Source organism: Rhodamnia argentea, chromosome 11 (assembly GCF_020921035.1).
Source record: "Rhodamnia argentea isolate NSW1041297 chromosome 11, ASM2092103v1, whole genome shotgun sequence".
In the NCBI taxonomy this organism is placed as follows: domain Eukaryota; kingdom Viridiplantae; phylum Streptophyta; class Magnoliopsida; order Myrtales; family Myrtaceae; genus Rhodamnia; species Rhodamnia argentea.
Window position 1 is genome coordinate 775701 of NC_063160.1, and position 25800 is coordinate 801500.

Genomic DNA, 25800 nt, shown 5'->3' on the forward strand with positions numbered 1-25800 from the left:
ATTACGAGCCCCCCTTAGGAACATGTGAGGATTCTAGTTGACAGTAGTAGGTGGAGATTAAGGAAATTATCCGAAAAAACAACAAAGGGAGTTATCTAATTTGTCAAAGAATGTTTTAATAATTGTCTAATTGGCTTGACTCTTGCTAATTATTTTAGAATTTTAGTATGGTATGATGCTTCTTTTGTTGTTTCAATTTAATTCCATCCTTTTTAAAGTAAACTGCTGTTAGTTTCTTCTAAAAACATATTCGAGCAGATTGAATTTCCATTACGCTTATTATCATTGTTTTTAAATACCCGGAAACGCGATGCTTCCAATATGAAAAGCAATCAAATTCCGACTTGCATCTTATCTGGCCCATTGCGTCGACGGAGGAATTAAGTTAATTGCGAAGTCCGTAAATTAATGCTCTGAAAGGTGCTTCTTACTTGTGTTCAATCTTATTAGGTTTGAGTCCAATATCACACATTTTTGTCGTGCTTTGGACCAAAGTCGTTCAACGACGGCCTACTTTCTCCATCAATGCAATCGAATTAATTGTCTCCCTCTATATATATATGATAAATTCAGTTGAATGTATTTTCGAATATACTTGTGCCGTTTTCCATATATTGACTCCAGTTGTGAAGGCGGGCGCCATCTTTTCCTACACCTTGGTTGACTAAATTTAGTAATAGGAGTGCAACCAATTGTTTGGGGGTATCTTTCTCACATGCAAGCCGGATTAACAACCGTGCGCGAAATAGACTGAAACAAATTCTGGTTCTAATATTGTTTCTCGACTTCTGGAACCGGGAACTGTCTCGGTCTATTACGGTTCCGGGGTCAGATCCGGAACCTGTGATTTCTTCTTCTTTTTCCCTTTTCTTCTATTCCTTACAGGTGAGAGCTTTCCAACAATAAAAGAAAAGAAAAGAAAAGAGTAATTCACTAATGAGAGTTTTCTTCATAACAAAAAACAATTAAGAAATATTGGTCGATTGGTCGGTGCGGTCCGATCGGTCCAACTCCTTATGTGGAACCGGGAACTGGACCGTCTCCCCTGAGAACTACATAAAACAGGTCGATCTGGTCCGATCCGATTCCCGAGTTGGATCGGGATCGATGCACACCCCTGCCGTTGACAAACGAGGTGGGATACGTAGGCCTGATTCATGGTCAATGAATACAATCAATCCGTCAATTGAATAAATGGGTTGTTCACTCACTCACTCAAAAGGTACTCTTGAGGAGTCAAGCTGAACCAGTACGACCCTCTCCCACCCAAATCAGAGTTGAATCAAAGACAGAAGGCAAAACCATAGTACAAATCATTTTCAATTGTCAAAAAAGTCGTGCTTGGTTTGCTTCGACGTCGTTTATTTTAATTCCTTCAAGAAATCAATTCTTTTCCTTCACATTCAAACATCGACAGCTGCGAATGGTCAACGATGTTATACCCAAAGTTTTTGGCTTGCATGGAGTTGGTGCAGCCCCTCTTGGTTGACTATTGACTACCCACTCAGCATGTGGAGATTTGACCGGCCCGTGTCCCATGATGGATTGCCATCCTTTTTCTTTTTCTTTTTCTTTTTTTGTTTTGTCGTCCATGTGGAAATAAAAATTGCATGAAAGCATCTAATTTAATAAATATGGACCTTCGTCAATCGAGATTGTGTTTTTATTCATCATTGCACGAAAATTTAATTCGTGGTCGAGCAATTACGCACGGATTTGTGAATCTGACGAGAGTTCCTTTATAGAGAAATCCGATACTCGAGCTCTTATATGAAAGGGAAGAGACTTTCCTATCTAGAGAAATTTGATTCTCAAACTCTGATATAAGGGAAGAGACTTTCGTATATCTAACTTTCAGTTCTCAGATTTTTGCTTTGCCTCTTTGAAGAGCGCGGGAGCCGGTTCTCGCACCTATGACACTAATATCCTTACCTCCAATCCATTTACTAACAAGGCCGTATGCCTATTCGTCTCTTCTATTAGTCTTTTTCTCCCCTCAGACCAGCTACAACGATAGTAAATAGGTCGAAGGAAGTTCGTTTGTTGGGCTTCGAAGATGCAGCTTCATGGGCTTCATGGGTGTAAGAGATGGGAATTGGATCTCATGGACTTCGTTTGTTGGGCTTGAACAATAGAAAAGGCCCATTTGTTCCGGGAAGGAACTCCCTAAGAAAAGGGGCAAACAGGCGGAATACAAGAATGTCAGTTATCTTGGATCCAAAAATCATCTTCAGCATCAATTCACGGAACACGGTAGGCATTAGTTGCTGCACAACTCACAGTCATGCTTCTCTTCACCATCAGTGGGAAAAGGAAAAAAAAAACCTCTGCACGAGTCATCTCCAAGATGGAGAATGCGACCTCGGCGCCGTGAAAAGGTAACAACAAAAAAAAAAAAAAAATGACTCTGATTTTAACTAGCAGACATTCCCACTTTGCATTGGCAGGTGTGAAGTCCTGGAAATGAAGCGGCAGACTTCACAAGAAGGCCGAGTCCATGTTTACGAAATGGATCCCGATCTTGTGCTTAAAGTCGCAGAAACAAATGCAGAAATTTTATAGGTCCTAGTCATGCCTTTCTTCGCCAGTTGTGTGACTCCCACCACGCATCTGTTGTTGGTATTCAACTGGCATGTGTGTGCCCCGTAATCTTCTCCTAACTTTGTTTTAGGGAATGTAGCAGCTAGGACTGATATTGAAATTCCAGAGTCGGACGAGCAGCATGAAGAAAATTCTAAATTCAGGAAGATAAGCGCTCTAATGGCCATACTGATGCCTGAGTAAGTAGATGATACTAAATTCCAAAGAAGTGTGCTGCAAGAATGAGTGGTCATGTAGTTCTGTATCAAGAAATGGCAATGCATTCTTTTATTGAAGTACCCAGTAGAGTTAAACTTTTAAAGTGATGCTGCTGAATTCATTCTCAACTGTCCTAAGTTTACAAGTCTACCGTCTTTTTTCCAAATATACAAGCGCGCTTGTTGTGCTTTCAATTCAGCTCCATGAATAGGAAAAACACTATGTTTCTGCAAGATTGATGCCTTTTCTTTTTCCCCTTTCCCTCGTAGTATTAGTTTTCATCCGTGTAGAATTGGATACATCATGGGTCGTACCGGAGGTATTGAGCTGTTCAACGATACGGGGTTATATGTGCTCCCCCAGTAAATTCATGACAATCCTTCCTTCTCATTCCAGGAATGTTACGCAGGGTATCACGTAGTTCCTTCCAGAATCCAGGACCTTTATGTGGTATTGGCTATCATAAGCATTTGGATTAGCTCCTAAAGTCATCAGAAGTACTGAGAAGTTAGCAGACAGTTAAGCCATGCAGCTTCCCAAAAGTTCTAGAAGTCGAAGACTTGGCTTTCTTGTTATTCTTTGCTTGCACGGGCCGCCTCTCTGTTCCGATCCTCTTTGCTTTCGTAAGAAAATATCTCTTCGCCGCCTTTCTTCTACTGCCTAAGAAGACTCTGGTGGGTCTCAATTCACTCTAAGCAGAGGTCGCCACAAGTTCAGTTGCTATAGAAGGGAACAACTCTCCCCGTAGTATTCATCAGTTTTTTCCTTAAAGAAATTCACCTCACTCCCGTCCTCATTGGCCGTTGCGTGTTGGTTTATTGGCTATAGCCTATTTAAACTCAACAACTGGATGGTTCTTCAGCTCGCACGTCGATTGTTGAGAACCCGATACGGTTGGTGCTACTTGTCACCTATCTGCTTTCTTTGTTCATTGTGATCTCCATATTCTGTTAGCGATAATTCTCTAGTTACAGCATGAATGCATCAGCTTGCTCCTTCGCAGACATTTGACCAATACTAGCCAAACTCGCATTGGCTAATGGTTGCCAGAGCGCGGGCAGAGAAACTAATTGCATTATATGGAAGATATGCGGGGAGGACGAGTCGAGGACAATGCAATAACTGGAAATGATTAACAACAGCATCAGATGAGCTTGATCTTGTTCAAGAAGTATGCGATACGGGTCAGAATTTTAAAGATTTTACGATCCACAAGCCAGATCTACTCTTTATTTCATCCAACGGTTATCGAGAGGCTAGGGATCTCAAGCAATAATGATAATGGAAATAACCTTCACTATATAAAGTATTGAAACAATTTTGCTACGATCTTACAGCAAACGATTTCCTAGAGACTCATCAGGTATTTACAGGACATGACTGTAGGGAATGCAATTTCTAAACACTATCTAAACCGACCACCACAGACCGCCCAGATCGCGGCCCTTCCACCGTGTCCGTAGCTCAGCCAATTAAGGGCCGCCCAAATTGTTTTCACTGCGCTGCCGGATGCACCCGAAAACTTGCTTCTCCCTCTGGCAAAACCGAGTAAAATCCTAGGACTGACTCTCTAGTCGCCATAAAGGAAAACCCACTTCTGTTTTCTCCACGGACTCGCTCAAAATGGCTTCCGCAAGTACATGGACATATCCTGAAGAGGCGAGAACTGATCCAACTGGAATTGTCCTTGCACGAACACGTCGTCCAAGAAGTTATCCATTGAACTGAACTGGAAATCGAGGGCCTTCTCCAAATCGTCCCATTTCGCCTCGCTCTGCACTTCCTTCTCGCACGACAAGTCCGGAGACAACACGTGCTCCGAGCAGCTAGAATCCGTGTGCAGCCTTGGCATCGACTCCGACGAGTCTATGTACATGTGATCTGTAGTCATTGGCGAATGCCCGTATTGGGGAGGTGTGTATGGATTCAGCGCCACCGGCATAACAATCTGCGGCTTTGTCTCCATTTCTGGGAACTCTGCCTGTTTATTTTGCGTGGAGGGGAAATGCTTCTCTATGGTGCCCTTCTTGTTGTATATCCGGCATAGAACCCAATCATCAAGCTGTAATAAACAGCAAGGATCGATGTTAATCATTGAGTTTTCCTTATGAACTCGTCCAATTACATGTGCGGTAACACCAAAAACAGTTACAAGAAGAGAGAGAGTAATTACCCTCCAATTGTTCTTCTTCTTGGCGGCAGATCGATCGACATTGGCAAGGCGATACTCGTGCATGATCCAATTGGTCTTCACTCCTCTCGGAGCTTTCCCGGCGTAAAACACTAGCGCCTTTTTTATGCCAAGCGTCTTCGGGCGGCCGATTGGCTTATCCGCCCCGGTCGCCTTCCAATACCCATTTCCAGCTGCCCGGTTCGGCCGTGACCCGTTTGGGTACTTGCGGTCCCTCGGAGAGAAAAAGTACCATTCTTTTTCACCGTAGAGAGCCATTTCTGCAATTCCAACCCAAATTCCATCAGAAATCAAGGAAGAATCACCAAAATGAACACGAGCAGAAACAGAAAGTCTTGAGGAACAGAGCCTGGAGAAGCAGAGGAAGCTGTGCCAAAGTACCTGGAAGGTCCCAAGGGTCGAACTTGTAGAGATCGATCTCGGCAATGATGGGGGCGGAGACGGGGTGAGAAGCGCACTTGCGGATCAAGTAATGGTTCACCAACTCCTCGTCCGTGGGGTGGAACCTGAACCCCGCTGGTAAACCCAATTGCGCCTTCTTCATCTTCTCTCTCTGCTCAACTCTGTCAACCCTGTTGTTCTTCTGCAACTCTCTGGTCCGTGCTTTTTCAATTCCAAGCTTCGAACTTTTAGAACTGGAATCCACACAGAGAAATGAGACGACCAAGGGGGTTTATATACAGACACGAACACTGCCAAGTGGGGTAATTCAGACACGTGAGGTGGACAGATCCCCGCACCACGACGGGACGGATTGTGTCTGGATCCAAAAACGTGGGTCTCAAGCTTCTTCAGCGGCAGGTGGTGAGCGCAGCCAAGACAAGTTTCAGTCCACTGGTCAATCACAGGCCGACAGGTGTCGGAGGACTTTGTGGTGACGTCATGGCGTCCGTCAGCTAGCTTGTCTTTACTCGTTGAATGGGTTGGAGGGGAGTGGCAGTAATGGTAATTAATCCATCTCTTGGGCCTCCTTGACCGTCGCTCCACCTTTGCCCTTTTGCCCCTTCATTAAGTCCATCCTTCCCGTCAAAAAAAAAAAAAAAAAAGTCCAACCTTCTATGTTTAAAAGGTAACATAAAAACCTAATAAATAAATATTTGCGGCTTAAAATTTTCACTTACATAAACTATTTACTCCAAAAAAAAAAATGGTTAGCTTTTAGTTATTTTCTATGAGTTATGAACTTAGTCAATGAGAGCAAAAATTCGCTTTTTATAAACAAAATTATCAGTTACTTGAAAAGAATCGACAACTCGCCAAAGAAGTCACACAAATTATCGACGAGAACTTATCGACGAAATCATCGATTGCCGCTATTTTTATTGTTGTTGTAATTTCTTATAAATAAGTTTTCTAAAGACGATTGTTGTAAATAGCCACATCGTACTATTTGTAAACCTTCGCAAAAACACACAGTTTTTTATCTTTCAAATCATGTACTGTAAGTTTGTGACTATAGTTTTCAAATATTTCGTTATCGATTATAGTCCAGCATGTGTTTTAACCATAGTTTTCATATGTTTGTTTAAATTCTGACAAAATATATTCTTGTTATCTTAATTGTTGATTGAATTACAGTATTAAATGTCGTGCACGATGGATAAATTCCATTGAAAGATATTTATCGATTCCCTTGTGCTATAGTGATAACTCCCGTCTAGAATAGTCGCATAACATTTTTCCTCTTCTCGATGAAATGTATTTCGTTGTCGAGTCAAACTTTATCAAAACAATAACTCACAACCGCAAAGTGAATTTGCACATTTGTTCTTTTCTTTTTTCTTTTTTCTCTTTTCCATCTCATGCTCATCGCGATTTTCGACCAATCGTCTTTTTTCGCTAGGTCTTGCCAAATCAGCTATATGAGCAGAGATCATTCATCATCAAAGTAGATAGAGCTATATGAACTACCCCAATAGACAGCATCGAAGTCAAAGGAGGAAGATTTTTTTTTTTTTCCAGTTTTTCCTGCGAATTAACTGGGGATTGTCAAACAAAGGTACAAGGGGTTGGGATTTAGACTACATTTGACCAATGTTGCACATTAAAATATTCAATACAGTAAATATTTAATATTATAAATATAAAGGAAAGCCATTGTCTGGCTGGGGCCAGTGGAGGTTGATGTGAGTGACGTCTTCCATGAGATAAGCTTCCATGGGAATGTGCAAATACAGTGAGGATAAACATTAGAGAAGAATCCATTTATACTCTGTTTGTTTCGTGAAAAAAGTAATAATTTAAAAAAAATATTTTTTTTAATAAATTTTTATCGTCTCGCGAAAATATTCAAACATAATTGTCGTAGATAATGCAAAAAAAAAATTGACTAATTATTTCAAGCAATTATTTTCTTAAATATGTTTTCTAAATCATTCATTTTATGCGAAACAAACAGAGCCTTAGATTGTGTTCATTTTATTTTCCTGCAATTTATCGTGCCCAGTATTACCTAAAGAAGAAAAAGCAATTGAACTCTTACTCCCCTCTTCTCGTTCGCACGGAGAAGCAATCGTCCTCGGGTAAAACCTTATTTGGCCGGGCAATTAAATATTGTGATATTCTAGATATATAAAATCATATCTCAAGTACTCCATTATTTTAATTTTCCCCATGGCCATTTTTTATTATCACATTGTGGGACCAAAATAGTTCTTTAGTTGAGCAAATTCGATTTCTAAAATTCCATGGCTTTATTAGATAGATTCAACGTGTTAGTTGTTGGAGTTGGCGAATACTTCGGGGACCCTTGTTTCTCACATCGGGCACGCCCACGTGAGCTTAGGAAAATTGAAATATGATCCGACAATATGTGACCCCTGCGCACTAAATGCGGGAGTTCGGGGGCCGCGCCTCCGACACGAGTGTCCCATTGCCCGGTCGGCGGACGGGAGTTCCAACCTCAACGAGTTTGGACTTTTGTCTAAGTTAGCCCATTTGTTGAGGGACTAAAGAAGTTTCGGATAGATTAGGTTTTGGGCCCGTTTAGGACACACACACACACACACACACACACATATATATATATATGCTCGTTTTTTGCTGATCATTGTAACGAGTTATGCGGCTGTAAACCTAAAATTATAGTGAAATCTCTTTGCATGACATAGCCCTATTCTGGAGTGAACCTGGGTAAACCGTGCGACGTCTATTTTTCTTCTATTATCCGTGAGATCATTCCGAATCGGTTTGCAATACAACCCTTCATTAGTGGCGTGGTGTTTGTCCCGACACCCTCAAACTTTGTTCAACTTACCCACCAAAAAAAAAATTGTTTAACATAGTACATTTATTACATTAATGGGTATCTGAAACTTTTTGAGCACCCAAGCAAATTCTAAAAAATGCGACGATTCTTCACCCCAACACATTGAGAAAATACCGAAGACACACAAGCCTATGTTATTTGGAGTCGCTCTAGGAAAATGCGCGAATGCGGCAATTTGTTGAACTCAGATATTGAACGAGAAAGACAAACACACTTATCGCTTAAGTAGAAATGGTGTATCAACCAATTCCCTCGGGGATTTTCATAGTTGATTGAGGGCGTCGGGCGATGTTCAAGTTATTTCTCGAACTTCTGTAGCAACACGACCATATGATCTATAAAGTAGTCCTCAAATGGTAGCATATTTGCTCAAATGAGTAAGGCATTTTGAAGCACGCGTTTCTAGCCCAGAGGTTAAGTGAGGTGTTTTGCAAATGACCTTTATGCCCCTAGTAGCAAATCCAAATGATTTTGTTGGAGCCACTTCAAGCTGTCTCCTGAAACCTTTCAACGCATTGGGTTTGACCCTTGTCGTGATGAAATGGGTTCCGTTTTCTGCACAAATGCAAATGTGTGCAAATGAACGTCATTTCTGTTGCTAGCCAGCGAAAGGACATTTTGCAATAGCAAGAATAGTAAGCAAAAATCATATTTTCCTTCTTGGCCAAATTGAGGGGGAGGCTTAGTTGCAAAACAAAATGTCACGTTCAACCTCTAAACACAGCGGGTATGACCTTTGTCGTGATGAAAACGTGTGCAGATGAACGTCGTCTCTACCGCAAGCCAGCGAAATGGCATACCGTAATAGCAAGAATAATAAACAAGAATGGTGTTGAATAGATATTAATTAAGACTTTAAAACATCAGGGTTTATTAAAAGTAAGGCGTTGTGAACCTCTTGGGATGAACTATTCCCCCAAAAAAAAAATATTTAACATAGTACTTTTATTATGTGTATAATTTAAATTCAAGCCTATGTTATTTGGGGCGGCTCTAAGAGAATGCGCGAATGCGGCAATTCGAAACCCGAATTTAAGCGACCTATTTCTCAAATGACCTTTATGCCCCTAGTAGCAAATCCACATGATTTTGTTGGAGCCGTTTCAAGCTGTCTCTAGAAACGTTTCAACACGTTGGCTTTGACCCCTGTCTTGATGAAACGGGGTCCCGTTTCGGCACGAATGCAAACGTGTGCAGATGAACGTCATCTCTGTCACTAGCCGGCAAAACGACATTTCGCAATTAGCAAGAATAGTAAACAAAAACCCTATTTCCTTCTTGGCCAAATTGGAGGGAGGGTTAGTTGCAAGACTACAAACTTTGAAGTCCAAGGAATTTATTGTCTTTTCTCGCAATTGCCATCCGAGGAGCCACAAGAGACCCAACGACCATTTTTGACACGTGTGGAGTCAATGAATGATGATATACTAGGACCTCGGATAACTAAATCAAGAGGGACGAGTTTATTTAAAGATTATAGTCAAATTAGGCGAGATGAAACATGGTCAAATTCGATAGTCGGTGAATTGCGAACTCAAGACCTCTTGTTCTGATGTCACGAAGAGATGGACAACATCACCACCTCTTTTGGAAAAAGTTAGGCAAAAAATAAAGAATGAAATGCCTATTCGCTTAAGATTCGGTGAAAGTAAAGAGTATAATTTTTTTGGACAAAAACAAAAAGTATTATTCAAAATGACAGAAATCATATGTATAGTTTGCATTCAAGTATATATTTCGTGAAAGTTTAAGTACTTTGGATTAAGACAAATAAATATGTGGGAGTCGCAAAATTTCGATAGATAAAAATGGGAAGTAAAAAGTTAATAAAGACATATCACGTAAGCATGGAAGCTTTCGGGTTCTGCTAGGAACGAAGGAAGACCTTTTGTCTTGTCTGAGTGACGTCGTGCATGACGTTGAAGCCATGCACGTGACGTGGACGCCCCATTCCCTTGGAAGCTACCTCGATGCTGCCCCTCGAAACAAGAACACCGTATTCGTCGAATCGAATATGAACCTCCTTCCATTCCATAATTAATTAACTAATCATAATTCTAAATCACTCCATTTCTACCTTCTACTACTTGCTTGGATGATTAGGAATCATGGGACCCCCTTTATTTCACCAGCCAGCGAAAATGACAAGTCATCGCATTTTTTTTTTTTAGTTATCACTTAAAATTTCATAAATTTTCATATATTTATTTTGAATAGCTGATAAATTTAAAGAGTTTAATTTTTGTAAAAACTAGGGTTATGCCCTCTTTTATTCTACGTCTTGTAAAACATCAGACTTTTTTCTAATGCCCTTGACTCTCCGGATCGAACCGATCGATGCGATCAAGTCTTCTTGTCGTTAATTGTCCTTTTAGCCGATTGATTGATTCACTCAACATGAATGATAGAACGTGAACGTACTCTGTAAGATTGATATGTCGCATCATGTCGGCAAATCTCATTAAAAAGAAATTCAAGAGATCGAAATGTTTAACATATGACAATCCATATATGACTATTTGCCGAAAGTGGTACTCAAATGAACGATTTTCCTCCAATATGGCACTCAAGTGAGTAAAAAAAGTTATGACACTCAAATAAGCGCCGTACAAAAGTTATGGCACTTATGGTGTACTTATCATCTCTTTTCTATAGGAACGCAACCCAATTAAAGTTACATAATTCATCCATCATGGAAAATCGGTTTCGCAAAAAAAAAGAATATTGTAATTATCAGGTGAAGTCGGTCGAAATCACTTGTTCATGTAACCATAAAAGGAGACACTAATGGATGATGAGAGTTGCCACCAAGCATCACATCACGGACAACATTTTTTATGCTTCCGCGGAAAGTGTGGTTTGGTCCAAGTGAAATGGTTCACATGTGCTTTATATTACTAGTTAATTTATTGTCTTTTCTCACAATTTTCCGCCTTCCTTATCCATTTTCTTTTTTCCATATTTAAATCACCCAATGAGAGATTGTCATAATGTTTGGTATACCAATTCCATAAATCACATCTTTAGCATATTTTGAATAATCATATTTATGAGGAATCACTCGACATATGGGCATGAAACAAGATAGGCAAAAATAATGACCTTGGTCAAAGAAATATTCAATTTTTCCGGCTTTCGATCTAGGATTGTAACCGGTTTCTCAATTTTTTTTGCAACTACCCCCGCGACCACAGGATATTTGCGAACACGCATTTCTAAGGATTTTTAGAAACTATTGATTCAATTAAATAGTAAATCTCCCCGTTGATTTAAAACCTTTGAAATTTTGTGTGTTAACATTTTCTGAACATACAAGACTTCACCAATTCATGAACATAATTATCGAAAACTTAAAAAGAATCGACGAATCGCTAGAAAAGTTATCGAGGCACAAGTTTTCGAAGAGAACTTAATCGACGAAGTCCTCAACATTGACAACGAGCAATAGACGTGAGTATACCCCGTGCGTGATTTTTTTTTGTTGCCGCTATTTTATGATTGTTGTAACTTCTTCTAGATAAGTGTTATAGATAATAGAAGCAGATGGATAATGTATTTTTTTGCAACCGTCGTTGGGAATAATTGATAGTGGTCACCGAGTGCGAAAAATTGATACTTTCGTGGCCCAAATACTATATTAGATATTTTAATATGATCATGTATGTATCATTTTATGATGTCAATCAACATTAGATATATCGAATGCGAGGAAGTAGATAAATACAAACAAAAAATGTATAGAAGAAATATTGATGTACAAAACTTCTGGTTTGACCAGTTATTGTCGATCCTAGAAAAATTTGAAGGAAGCCATTGTCTTGCTAGGACCTGTGAAGGTTGATGGTACTGACGTGTTCCATGAGATAAGCTTACCTAGGAATGTAGTTTGCCTACGTTTATCTCGTGAAAATATAATTATTTGGACAATATTCTCTTGTAAATAAGAGAACAAAAAAGGTACCAACTTTGAACTCGGGAAATCCATCCTCTTTGTCAGCAATTGCGTTGCAGCTGCCATCCGAACCACAAGAGATCCAACGACTATTTTTTTTTTATATGTTTGGGATGGGCAAAAGGACACTTCAAATGATAATATTTGTGTATATCGTTCACTTTAGTGTCAATATTTTTTTTTTATCACTTAAGTGCCAAATTGGATTAAAAAAAACGATTATTTTAGTGCCAACGACGAGAAATTCCAACGGGCGCTCACTGAAATTGGCACTCAAATAATCGTTCTTAAAAAATATTGGCACTAAAGTGAGCGTCAGACACAAATATTGATACTTGAGGTATCCTTTTTCCTGTATTAGTCAAATCTCCGATAATGTACTTCGTTGCCTGAATTTTTGTATTATGTATATGTTCGTCATTATTGAGATTTTGGGTCCGGAAGAATGAAGGTGGCATTTCGATCATCAAAGATTATTGCCGGAAATGGTCCGGCGAGGGTCGGAGTAGTAAAGAATGAAAGGCTTATTTGTTTAAGATTTAGTGAAAGTAAAGAGTACAATTTTCTTGGGCAAAAACAAAAAGTATTATCCGGAATGACTGAAATTGTATGTATAATTTACTTTCAAGATATGTATATATTTCGTGAAAATTTAAGTACTTTGGATTAACTAAATAAATAAATAAGTACATATAAAATTGGGTTAAAATACACTATAAGTGCCAAAACTTATATATGACGCTCATTTTACTGTCAAAACCTTCGAAACAATCATTTAAGTGCCAAATTTAAAAAAAAAAAATGCTCACTTTGGTGCCAATTTCGATTTGAGTTGACGTGGCTTGTCGGAATTGGCACTGAAGTAAGCGATTTTTTTAAAAAAAATGACGATTATATAATCGTTTTGAAAGTTTTGATACCGAAGTAATTATTTTTCAAAAAATTTAGCATTTAAGTGATTATTTTAAAATTTTTGGTATTAAAGTAAGCGTCGTATATAAGTTTTGGCACTTGTAATATAGTTAAGCCGGTAAAATTGGGAAGTAAAAGTTAACAAAGACACATGTTTTTTTTTTTTTTTTTGGTCCAAACAAAGACATATGTTGTAAGCATGGAAGGAAATCCTTTTGTCTTGTCTGAGTGACGTCGTGCATGACGTTGATTAACCAGGCTCGTGACGTGGACGTCCATTTCACCCGGGATTCCGGCGGCTGTGCGGCCCCCAAAACAAGAACACCGTTTTCGTCGAATCGAATCTGAATCTTCTCCCATTCGACAATTCATTGATTAATTAATCAATCGATCCTCGTCGCCCGATTTCTATTTTCTATTACTTGGGTGGATTATTAGTAATCATGGGACCCCCCACACGACTTTTGTGATTTCCTCTTATTTCGCCAGCCAGCGACAATGACGAAAAAAGAAAGAAAGATGTTTTCACTTAAAATTTTATGAATTTTCATATTTTTATTTCGAGTAACCAATAAATTTGTAAAGTTTCAATTTTTTGAAAAAGAAAAAAAAGAGTTAGACACGCTTTTATTCCACGTCTTGTAGAGCATCCAACTTTTTCTAGTACCATTGGCTCTATTGATATGATTGATGCAATCGTTATTTTATCCGGCCGACGTGGCATAAATGGTAGGACCTAAAAGTGCTCGATAAAATTGACATGTCGCACCACGCCAGCAAGTCATGCAAAAAAATTTTTTTGGGAGACCGAAATGTGTGTAGCGGATGCGACACGCAAGGGGCGCGAATCAATACGACTTATACCTCACGGGTCAGAACGGAGAACCCTTATCCTTAGATTTAACATATGACAATCGAAGCTAAAGATGGCCTCTTTCTTCCATAGGAACGTGACCCATTCAAATTTACATTGTCCATTTATGGTGGAAATTTGGTTTCGCAAAAATGAAAAACACTGTAATTTTCAGGTGAAGTCGGTCGAAATCACTTGTTCATGTAACCAATAAAAGGAGACACCAACGTTAATGGATGGTGAAGGTTGCCGCCAACATCACATCTACGAACAACAATTTTTTATCTTTATATCGAAAGTGAGGTTTGGTCCAAGTGAAATGAACCATGTGCTTTAAATTACCTTTTCTCACATTATTCCACCTTATCCTCAGTATATGTTAATGTATTATCTTTGCTCACATCATTCCACCTTGCTTGTCCATTTTATTTTTTCCGTATTTAAATTACCCAATGGGAGATTGTCCTAATGTTTGGTATACCGATTTTATAAACCATATCTTGAGCATCTTTTAATAATCATATTTATGAGGAATCACTCGACCTATGCCCTATGGGATGGGCATGAAAGATGATAGGCAAAAATAATGACCAGAAGGTAACGGGTTATTCCTATAGCACGTCCTTGTACAATGCTCAAGGCTCTAGGTTGGGTAGCAGGTTGGTCAAGGTAATATCCAATTTTTTCGGCTTACAACCTATGATTGTAACTTTTTTCCACGTGATACCGAACCCTTCAGGATTGCCATAGTTGATTGGCGGGCATGGCTCATGAAGTGTACATATGATTTGCAGGGGTGAGTGGTTCTAAATTTCGAGTTCGGGTTCCACCCGAAATCTGAAGCCTACCTATTTAAAAAGGTTCATCATTTTTTGAAATTTGAAACCTACCATGCATATCCTGAAACTTAGAACCTATCCTATCATAGGTTCCAAGGTTGATTCTAGGGTCTACCCGGGTTTCGCTTGTATTCTTAATTGAATGATTGCGGTGATTATCACATTTAACGACTACAACTTGTTATTACAATCCGCTTGACCACAACTCATATTTAAACGCACGAAAAATAAAATAAAACATTAACAAAATAAAAATCTTAATCATAAATATCGTCGGCAATGGAAACTCACACTAGTGGTTCCAAGTTACACATTCATCATCGGACGCCATAGAATATCGCAGTATCACGCGAAGACATATATACCAAGGAAAATACAAAAACTTGTTCTTGGTTTCAAGTTCAAGGTTCCTAAAGCGGGGAAGCTGCTCGTCGAGTAAGTTTTTCAATTTTTGGAACCTATAACCTACCTTGCAAACTTTGAAATCTGAAATCGGACGGGTTTTTCACTGGTCCGGTTTTAGGTTCAACCTGGAACTATGCTCACCCTCAATGATTTTATGAAAGTAGTGCACAAATTCTAGCTGAATATTCGAATAAGGCATTTTGTAGTGTACAATATTCATTTGTAGCTCGAAACGTAAGCGATCTATTATGTTAAGGTGACTCTAGAAAACATTCAAAGCAATGGCTCAACCCTCATCAATGATGAAACGAGGTTCGGTTTCGGCACAAATGCACACGTGTGCAAGCCAACGTCACCTCTGTCGTTAGCTAGCGAAATTACGTATCATAGTAGTAAGAAGAGTAAACCAAAAAGGGCAATTCCCTTCTTGGCCAAATTGTGGGAAGGGTTGATCAAGAAACCTCTCAAACAATCACGTCCTTGAAGTTCAGTGAATTCAAAATCTTTTCGCACAATTGCGTCGTAATTGCCGTTGGAACCAAAAGAGAGCCACGACTATCCTGTATGTCTAAGGCGAATGAATGTCAACATATCAACGTCTCGATTGAACTAAAACTAGCAAGATTGATCTATTTAACGTTGATAGCTGAATTAGGTGGGACAGAATACATTAAGTTCAGTCGGTAGTGAGTTAGGGAATTCTAGATCTCTTATTATGATGTCTTGAAGAAATTAGTGAGGTCACAGTCGATTTTGAAAAAAAAAAGTTATGTTAAAGAGGAATGATGATCCTATTTATTTGGGATTAAGTGAAAAATTTAAAAATAGCATGCGAATTCCTGAACATTATCAAAGAAAAAAATGCACCTGAATATGAGGGTCGACAATCAAATTTTGTGAAAAATCAAGTGCCATGGATTTAATAAAAATAGAGTAAAAAATGCGGGGATAGTAAGATTTTGAGTAATGAAAAAGCAAAAGATAATAACGACACGTGGTTCAATACAAATGAATTATGATGTAAGCACAAGCTTAGTCCAATTAGGCCGACGGAAGCGGGAGCAGCCGGTCAAAATGGCAAAAAGCGATTGCTCGGGCCTCACGTCATTAATAACAACAAAACCCTAATCAGATTAAAAGAAAAAAAAAAGCAAATCTATGATTTTTCATTTCCACTCAAAGCAAAAGTATCCACGGAAGCTTCGTATTCGGCTAGGAATGGACCGTTGTCTTGTCTAGGCGACGTCGTGCATGATGTTAATGACCCGTGCATGTGGCGTACCAAATTTCGAATTCCGCTATTAACCTTTCTGTTAATAGATTTTACACGTGGGCCGGGCCGTACTGTTAATTATTTTTTATCACAAGATTTTTTAATTAATGAATACTTTATGTAAAATATACAATAATAACATATGAATTTGCGGTTAAGATTGCGCTATTTCTGATAGAATTGTAAGAAAAGTATTTTTTTAGAAAAAAAACAAAAAAGAAATCATCGCAGACTAATATATTTCATCTTTGTGCGAAAACTGAAAAGTGTGGTGTGTCCAAGTGAAATGAAACGCGTGTTTTATTTAAATAATGGATTATTTATTTATTTACATTTCTCTTCTTGTCCCACATTACTTATCTATTTTCGGAGAAACTCACACAAACAAAGTTTGAACTCCTTTTTTTTTTTTTGGGGGGGTCAAAAGTGCTTAAACTTTAGCTCAATATGCAATATCATTTCTGAACAAATAATTTATTTAAGTAGGCCAATATGCAATATGGTCATTGGACTTTTGGTGCATGTTCGGTTTAGTCCTTCAACTATATGAATGTCTTCAATGTTATCTATGGACTTGAACTCATGGAAGAATGGCATGAAACAATTTCATATTGAAATTGTTTCAGAGGCTAAATTAAACATGTATCAAAAGTTCGGAGATCATATTGAAAAAATTAAAAGTTCAAGCACTATATTGTACATTGAGTTACGGTTCAATGATCGGATTGAAGAAATTAAATTTTAAAAATCATATTACATACTGAGTCAAAATTTATGGACCATTTCGCATCATTATCCCTAATGTTTATGAGCAATCTCTCGACTTACGAGCACAAAATTTTCTAGCTTTCGACCCGTAAATGTAACTGGTTTCTCCTCTGCACCGTTACTTTTGAATGCATGTGTCCTCGAAGGAGCCTTGGACAGCAGCCTCCCGACCCTCAATAACAGTCTGGATCAAATAAAGAGTAAATCTCGTATATTTATTACGATATTTCCATATATAGGAAATTCGAAAAAAAACACAAGAAATTATCACCCGTTTGACTTGAAAATTAGTCTCTCCATGGACCACAAAACTGTTCCTTTTGAACTCGATTCAATTGAATCTGTTAAAATGCACTAAAGAAGTTTCACATTGAAAAATTAATACGATATTGAGCATTTAATATATGCAAGTTAAACCTACAACTTATTGGCTTAAGTTTTTTAAATAAATGTAGTTCCAACTGAATATATTGACAGGCTCAAATTTGGATTCCCTTGCAACGATCTCCCCGCAGCAGAATCATTGGCAACAATCCTGCGTCTTGTAATTTCCCTGGAGACTTTCACCAGATATTTTTTACAGGTTGCCATAGAAGGTGACACGATCCTAAACACCATCTGTGCCGTTCACCACAGACCCCTCGAGATCGCGGCACTACCGCCGCATCGTCGCTCTGCCAATGAAGAGCCGGACAGACGGTTTTCGCTGTTTCGGCTGGATGCACCTCAACGCTCTGCTTCTCTCCATGGCAAAACCCAGCAAAGCAAAATCCTAGGACTAAACTCTTGTCGGTAGCCCCACATCAGCAATTAGTCCAAGACAGAGATTGTCTTGACTGATCACCCCGTGCCAGTTGGTGATACAATGTCAATGTGAATCATCGTGAATGGAATGCTTCGTCAGGCTCGTTCAAATTGGCTCCTGCAAGTACATGGAGATGTCCTGAAGGAAGAACTGATCCGGCTGAAACTGTCCTTGCGCAAACGAATCGTCCAAGAAGTTATCCATTGAGCTGAACTGGAAATCGAGGGCCTTCTCCCAATCGTCCCATTTTGCCTCGCTCTGCACTTCCTTCTCGTACCCCGAGTCCGGGGACCCCACGTGCCCCAAGGAGCTAGAATCCGTGTGCAGCTTTGGCATCGACTCCGATGAGTCCATGTACATGTGATCCGCAGTAATTGGCGAATGCCCGTATTGGGGAGGTGTGTATCGGTTGAGTGCCGCCGGCATAACAATCTGCGGCTTTGTCTCCATTTCCGGGAACTCTGCCTGGTTATTTTGGATGGAGGGGAAATGCTTCTCTATGGTGCCCTTCTTGTTGTATATTCGGCATAGAACCCAATCATCAAGCTGTAATAAATAGCAAGGATCCATGTTAATCATTGAGTTTTCTATGTGAACTCTTCCAATTACATGTGCTGTAACACCAAAAACAGGGATAAGAAGCGAAAGAGAGTAATTACCCTCCAGTTGTTCTTCTTCTTGCCGGCGGATCGATCGACATTGGCGAGGCGATACTCGTGCATGATCCAATTGGTCTTCACTCCTCTCGGAGCTTTCCCCACGTAAAACACTAGCGCCTTTTTTATGCTGAGCGTCTTCGGGCGGCCGATCGGCTTATCGGCCCCAGTCGCCTTCCAATACCCAGTTCCAGCTGCCCGGTTCGGCCGTGAGCCGTTGGGGTACTTGCGGTCCCTCGGAGAAAAGAAGTACCATTCTTTTTCGCCGTACAGAGCCATTTCTGCAATTCGAAGCCAAACTCCATCAGAAATCAAGGAAGGTTCGCCAAAATGAACACGAGCAGAAACAGAAAGTGTGGAGGAACAGAGCCTGGAGAAGCAGAGGAAGCTGTGTCAAAGTACCTGGAAGTTCCCAAGGGTCGAACTTGTAGAGATCGATCTCGGCAATGATGGGGACGGAGATGGGGTGGGAAGCGCACTTGGGAATCAAGTAATGGTTCACCAACTCGTCGTCCGTGGGGTGGAACCTGAACCCTGCTGGTAAACCCAATTGAGCCTTCTTCATCTTCTCTCTCTTGTCAACTCTGTTTCTGTTCTTCTGTAACTCTCTGCTTTTTCGCTTCCAAGCTTTGATCTTTGTTGAATCCACACACAGAGACATGAGACGACCGAGGCGTTTATATACAGGCACGAACTCCCTAAATTTCTTTTTCCCTTCTCATTTTCTTTGATTGTGGGGGGGATTCAGACACGTGGGGTAGAGAGATCCCGCACGACGACAGGTCGGCGTGTACCTGGATCGAAAAGGAAGGGAGGAGGGCACGAAGGGCAACCACCTGAAGCTTCCTCAGCAACAAGCGGCGACGGAAGCCAAGACAGTTGAGTCCATTGTGCAATCAGAGGTCGACACGTGTGGGAGGACTCTTGGTTTCGTCATGGCGTCCGTCAGCTAATTTGTCTTTGCTTGGCCAATGGCAGAAACAGTAATTAATCCCATCTCTTGGGACGCCTTGACCGTTGGTCTCCGTGCCCTTTTGCCCCTTCATTGAGTCAAAACCCTCCTTTCTTTTGGCGAAAATATCGTGCCATGTTATATACCCACAATAAAAACTGAGACACATATGTTTTAATCTCATAATGCGGTCTTAATCTCGACTTTCCAAGCGGTTGTGTTTTAATTTCTTAGAACACATCAATTTATATTTTAAAATTTTCGGGTCTAGAAAACTTTCTCCTTCACAAGATCCATAAAATGACAAGTGGAAAGCATATCGGAGAATACATTCATCCTCTCATACACTCAATCGTAAAGTTCGGAACAAAATCACATTTACTTTCATCGACTGTTAGTGATGATTACAGTGTCGTACGAAAATGCAAACGAGACAACCGTGGCTTGGTAAATTAATTTCATTTTTTCGGCCAGTCATCTCATTTTCACTAGCTGTTGCCAAATCGGCTATGTGACCTGCCCCAATAGACAGCAAAGAAGTCAAAGAAGGTAGATATTCTAGTCTGCCCTCCGAGTTAACTGGGGATGGTTTGATAACTTTCGGCCGCTTTACTCTGAAGGTCAAACGACGCCAGAATCCGACCCACAAAAAAAAAAAAAAAAAGGAGGAACAACGCCAGAAAGAATAAAATATCAATAGTTGAAGTAAATTTTAAGCTATGAAAGTATCAAATCACTCTTGCTAATAAGCCATGATTACTACTCGCTTTGAGAGTGAATCTTTAGGCTCCGTTTGTTTCACGAAAATTAACCGAGAAGGTTATTTTCCAAGAGCATGACGGTATTTTGCGGTATTTGACTGAGACTTGAAAATAAATATTAAAATTTTTCTGCTATTTGGTATCGAATGGATTTTCCTCTATACTCTCTTTTTAATTTTTTATTGTTTTTTTTCTTTTAAAAAGAAAGTCGAATTTTTTATTTCATTTTTCAATTTTTTTTCCTTTTTCCTTCTTCTTTGGCTGGTCGCAAGTCCTACATGTTTGAAACATATACAAGTTATCGATTCCTCGATTGTTTATATGGCCTGTATTTTTCTCCATATCTTATTGAAGAAATTCCTTCTGCCAAATTTGTTAGTGGGTTATAAATATTGAAACTAAACTCATGCAAATTTAACTAAATATAAATAAAAGTCATTTCCTGTAATCCACTCAATTGAGGAGATTTTCTCCTGTCAGGGATGGAGGAAAATGTGGTTTTCTTGATGACCAATGTTGTCACCATGAAAGACTTGCTTAACAGATTTAATAAGTTTATGTAACCTGGCCTGACCTAAAAAAGAGTTGAATTCTATTAGAAAAAAAAACACATTTTATTAGTTGACAATGTACTTAACAAACCTACAACCAGAGCGATTGTTGGTCTAATAACCATATATTCTTAAATAATTCCATGTTGCGCCATTCATCCGAACTTTTAGCTCAAGTTTTAATTATCCGGTCAATAAGGTTAGGCGAGAATGTTTTATTGTGATATTAGTTCATTATTATCTTTCTTAATCGTAATTAATTCGCCTTTATCAAATATCACAACTCATACTCATCAAATGCGCACACGCATAGATCGAGGGGGATATTTACCAAAAAAGTCCTCAACCTATTATACGGATGCCAATTTAGTTTTAAACCTTTTGAAAATTTTTTAATGTAGTGTTCATCGTCAACTTTGACCTAAAATCGTTGATATGGACATTGGCTATCTCATATGGCACGGTCGACGCTAACATGAATATTTTTGTAATTTTCCATAATTTTTCAGATTATTTTCTTTTTTGTTTTGATTGTGGCCGGTGAGTTCTCGCGAGCACTCGCTGTTCCCGACAAGGGCATCACAACCCTAGACCAAATCCCTCGACGGCCGCAACTAAGGCCTATGAGCCCTCACCCAAATTTGGCCAGACGAGAGTGGCTGGTGGGTTGTTGGCGACCTCCACGGGCCACTACCAAGGTTGCGGACCAGTGGAGGAAAAAATGAAAAAATGAAAAAAATAAAAGAAAAGGGAAAGAAGAAAAAAAAATTAGAACAATTATTAAGAATTTGTAGAAATTTTCCGCGTAAGACCGGGCCGTGTTACGTAGGACGACCGGTGTCCACGTCATCAATTTCTAGCCGAAATTGGTCCGAAGAACTACGTTGACAAATCATCAAAATGATTAGGATTATATTGGCCAAATTAAAAGGTTTATGATTTGATTGATATTGGTACAATATATTTAAGACTGTTTTTATCTACATGGCATAAGAGGCAGAAAACATTAATCCCTCCTTGATTTTGGTAAAATTGACAGACCAAAGGTTATTGGAAATTGCCATTTCGGGTCCTAATGATTTTCGGAGAGAGAGCTAAAACAAGTAATTAAAGAGGACCTCAACTGCGTCGAAATGATTATTTGGCGCATAATTAAATACGTTTGGCCAAAAAAAATAATTTATAGTTAGGCATGATCCAAGGTGCCTTTCATATAATCAACAAATGTATCATTTTATCAAGTCAATCAATATCAACTGTATCCAATGTGTGGGAGTAGATAACTAGAAAAAACAAAGAAGAAGTAGTGGTGTACAAGCTTCTAGTTTGACCAGTTGCTTGTCAACGCTAGAGAAATATAAAGGAAGTCATTGTCTGGTTAGGACATGGAGGTTGATGTGCGTGACGCATTCCATGAGATAAGCGTACATGGGTTTGTGCAAATACAGAGAGGATAAACACAAAGAGAAATTAGTTAAGAGTCGATATATTTTGCGAAAAATTTTAGGATTTGAGAAATATTTTCCTAAAAATGATCGTTTGTATCGCTTGAAATATCTAGTTATCGCCAAAGAAACACGTTGTGAACCTCTTGGGTATGGTTATTCCTAAAAAGGTCATATAATGTAAATGAATGTTTGGAGCTCTTTGAGCCCTTTGGTAATTCTCATTGAGTGTGAGAATTCTTCTTCCCCGCACATTGAGTAATCACCACTCAAATGATCATGTCGTTGAAGTTCAATGAATCAATCATCTTATTACGCAGGTGCAACGTAATTGCTATTGGAACCAACAGAGAGCCACGAATGTTGCTATATGTATGAGCTGAATGATTGCTAATATGTTAGGACCTGAAATAAACTAAATCAAGAAAGATCGATCTATTTAAAGATGATCATTGAACTAGGTGAGACGAAACACGTCGAGTTTAGTTGATATTGAATATGGGAATTCAAGATCTCTTATGACGATATCGAAGATATTATTGAGAAAACCGTCGATTATGAAAAAACGTTGTGCAGAAAAAAGGAATAATGGGCCTGTTTGTTTAGGATAAAGTGAAAACAAGACATATTTCTTTTTGCGTTCTCGCGAAAATAGAAAATATTGTTCGAATTTCCAAAAAATTCTGAACAGAAATATGCGTGAATTTTAGTGTCAATATAAGTTGTGAAAATGTGCGGATCGAAAGATTTGGATTAACAAAAAAGGAAAAGTAAAAGATAATAAAAATGCGTGGTTCTATACGTATGGTGTAAGCACAAGCTTAGTCTGTTTAGGGTGATACAACCGGAAGCAGCCGGTCTAGTCCTGGTCAAAACGACTCACGTCATCATCTCTGACAAGTAACAACAACCATCAATTTAGATCGATATCAATCGGATTTTCCTTTAAAAAAAAGAAAGAAAAAATTAGCCATTGAGCCTTCGGGTTCTACTAGGAAGAACTTTTGTCATGTCTAGGTGACGTCGTGCATGACGTTGATCATCCATGCACGTGACGTACCAGATTCTGTCTTGTCCGAGTGACGTCGTGCATGACGTTGAGTTGTCCATGCAGGTGTTGTGGACGCCTCCATTCCCTTCGATTGACTTTTCTGCCACTTTGCATGGATTTATCAATCTATTTTGCAGTTCGCACGGGTTTATTTTGACATATCTATTTCAAGCAGCCATACCACATTTCGAATTGCATTACTAACATTTTTGTTAATAGATTCTAGAAAATTATTTTAGCTTTTTGTTGGTACTCAAAACAATCTGTTCGTCGGTATATGTGTTGTGCATGTGAGAAACCGGCACACGTGCTAAACACGAGAAGAGCAAGGAGCGTCTTGACAATATCAAGATACAGGGAAGTCGTGTGCAAGACATGTGAGGATCCTTATAAGTATCGATTAGCAGAGAAACATTAAACAAGCCACCAAAACCAACGAAGGATAATGCCATGTGTCCAAAGCAGCATAATATAACAAGGATGAACAAAGCAAGATTCAAGCATCAGTTCCAATGAAAGAGAATCTTGTCAAAAATCCAAATACTTACCAAGGAGCGCCAGAAAAGATAAATATTTGCTATTGAATTACTTGGTGAGAGAATGGTTATCGACGGACGGATGGCTTTCTGAAAATACGAATCGGGAGTCGTTAAAGCACGCAAAATGTGAGTATATGGATGCCTCAAGGACAAACCATACCTAACTTTGTTTGCCGGGTTTAGCCCCCAAAAACTTCGACTAGGCCATGGGTCCATCCCATGTCGTTGGTTTGCGGCCAGGACGGGTACTCCTTGACATGATGGAATGCTCGGGATCAAAGATGAGATCACCCACTTTTCTAAGTTGAAGTTTGAGAGATTTTCACCTTGATACCATCCTAACACTTTCCTAGTAACCTAGGTCCGGTTTAGGTTACGTGCAATGCAAAAATTTAAACGCCTCCTGCAAAACTAGGGTTAGCAAACACTCACCCCTTATCACTTCAATCCTGCAAAAATATTTAACACAAAAGATATTAGGGACTTACCCGGAATCCACACTGCCAAACGAGTGTATTTTTTTATGAAAATTTTTAGGCATAAATCCACTAGTCCTTAAATTTTCAAAAATTTGAAGGTAATCAGTCCCCGGAGGAGTCATCAAGCTGTCGCGACCTAAAAATTTTATTTAGGCTAATGGATTACTAAGTTAATTAAGTTAACTAACCTAGCTGGAGCTCTCCCAAACTCACCAATTCACAATCAAGTCGCAACTTAGGTTCAATTATTTAACCCGCAAAGAGTTGCTACTAATAATTTACTGTAAGTTGATTAGATACCTAGATAAAATAGCGGAAGAAATTATTTTATTTCTACGAATCGGAGATTATAAATCTGAGGACTTGATTATGATAATATTTCTAACGCCTTTTTAGTACCATTCTTTCATGAAAAACATTTAAGAGACAACATGGATCAATTTTAGGCTAAAGTCCTAACAATGCAAATGTCATAATACGGGTGCGCAAACATCATTGAACACCCAACAATCAAAAACATTAAATAAATTGCAAGGACGAGGATGAAATACTTACCGTAAGCGTCTGCATTATTAAATAAAAATCACATACAAAATCCTAATATGGTTTCTAATTAACATTGAATCAAACAAAAATTCTTTTTTAGTTTTCTTTTTATATGAATGCAAAACTACACTATGTGAGATGCAATCGAACTATATGCAAAAATAACAATACTAGTCATAACAAAGCATGAAAATGAACTATGTGAACTAAGCATGATGATGCATATGATATGATATGAAACTTGCTGGGGCGTGACAACAAACCACCAAAGTAAACTGCAAATTCAGACTCGAGCAAGGAATAATTTGGCTTCTGGAAAAGCTGCAAGTGCTGGAGGCTTCTTTTATCATCAAAATCGAGTGATGATTAGTTAGTGCAGGCGACCAAAGTATCGAAGTTACAGGGCAATCTGAGGACATCAAGGAATCCGGGACCCTTAGTGGAAATCTATAGGAGAAACCTCGGAGGAAACAAGGGAGTGGCGCAGGCGGTGGTGCCTCTAAGACGTGTGAGAAAAACCCAGCAGAGAGATAGAGAAAAACTCCCTCTGTATATACCCCACCCTGCTTTTTATTTTTTGCCGTGAATGTGTATTCTCTCCCTCTATTTTGTGAAGCATTGAGCTCTAATTAAACGGGCTCAACCCAACTTAGTTAAAACTCGATATTCCTCTTTTCCATTTGTGAATTTCGGCGGTGAAGGCTGGCCCGGTCCACACGACTGTTCCAAGTCTGTTTTCGCCTCTGGTCCAAAAC

At 39.1% G+C, this 25800-nt stretch overlaps 1 protein-coding gene across 3 annotated transcripts; it reads right to left on the reverse strand.

Annotated features, from left to right (window-relative positions):
- Positions 1-4084: 4084 nt before the first annotated feature.
- Positions 4085-19397, reverse strand: LOC115755906 (NAC domain-containing protein 2-like). Of its 3 annotated transcripts, none has more exons than XM_048271982.1 (4): positions 19249-19397; positions 5372-5496; positions 4973-5250; positions 4085-4861 (listed from the first exon to the last, which is right to left on the reverse strand). In XM_048271982.1, exons 1-4 carry the CDS (start codon positions 19380-19382, stop codon positions 4418-4420), a joined length of 981 nt encoding a protein of 326 aa, XP_048127939.1. In that variant the 5' UTR covers positions 19383-19397; the 3' UTR covers positions 4085-4417. The 3 variants fall into 3 exon arrangements, with proteins under 3 accessions (XP_048127939.1, XP_030551361.1, XP_048127940.1); XM_048271983.1 differs by lacking the exons at positions 4085-4861; positions 4973-5250; positions 5372-5496 and adding exons at positions 17801-18113; positions 18170-18611; positions 18725-19002 and having other exon boundaries at positions 19124-19397; XM_030695501.2 differs by lacking the exon at positions 19249-19397 and having other exon boundaries at positions 5372-5646.
- Positions 19398-25800: the final 6403 nt, after the last annotated feature.

Coding starts and splice junctions, on each gene's coding strand:
- LOC115755906 (XM_048271982.1), bottom strand. CDS start 19,382: ATGTCTCTGTGTGTGGATTCAACAAAGATCAAAGCTTGGAAGCGAAAA. Junction 5,497..19,248: donor GGTTTACCAGCAGGGTTCAG/GTTCCACCCCAC, acceptor AGCGGGGTTCAG/GTTCCACCCCACGGACGAGG. Junction 5,251..5,371: donor CGACCCTTGGGACCTTCCAG/GTACTTTGGCAC, acceptor TTGGAATTGCAG/AAATGGCTCTCTACGGTGAA.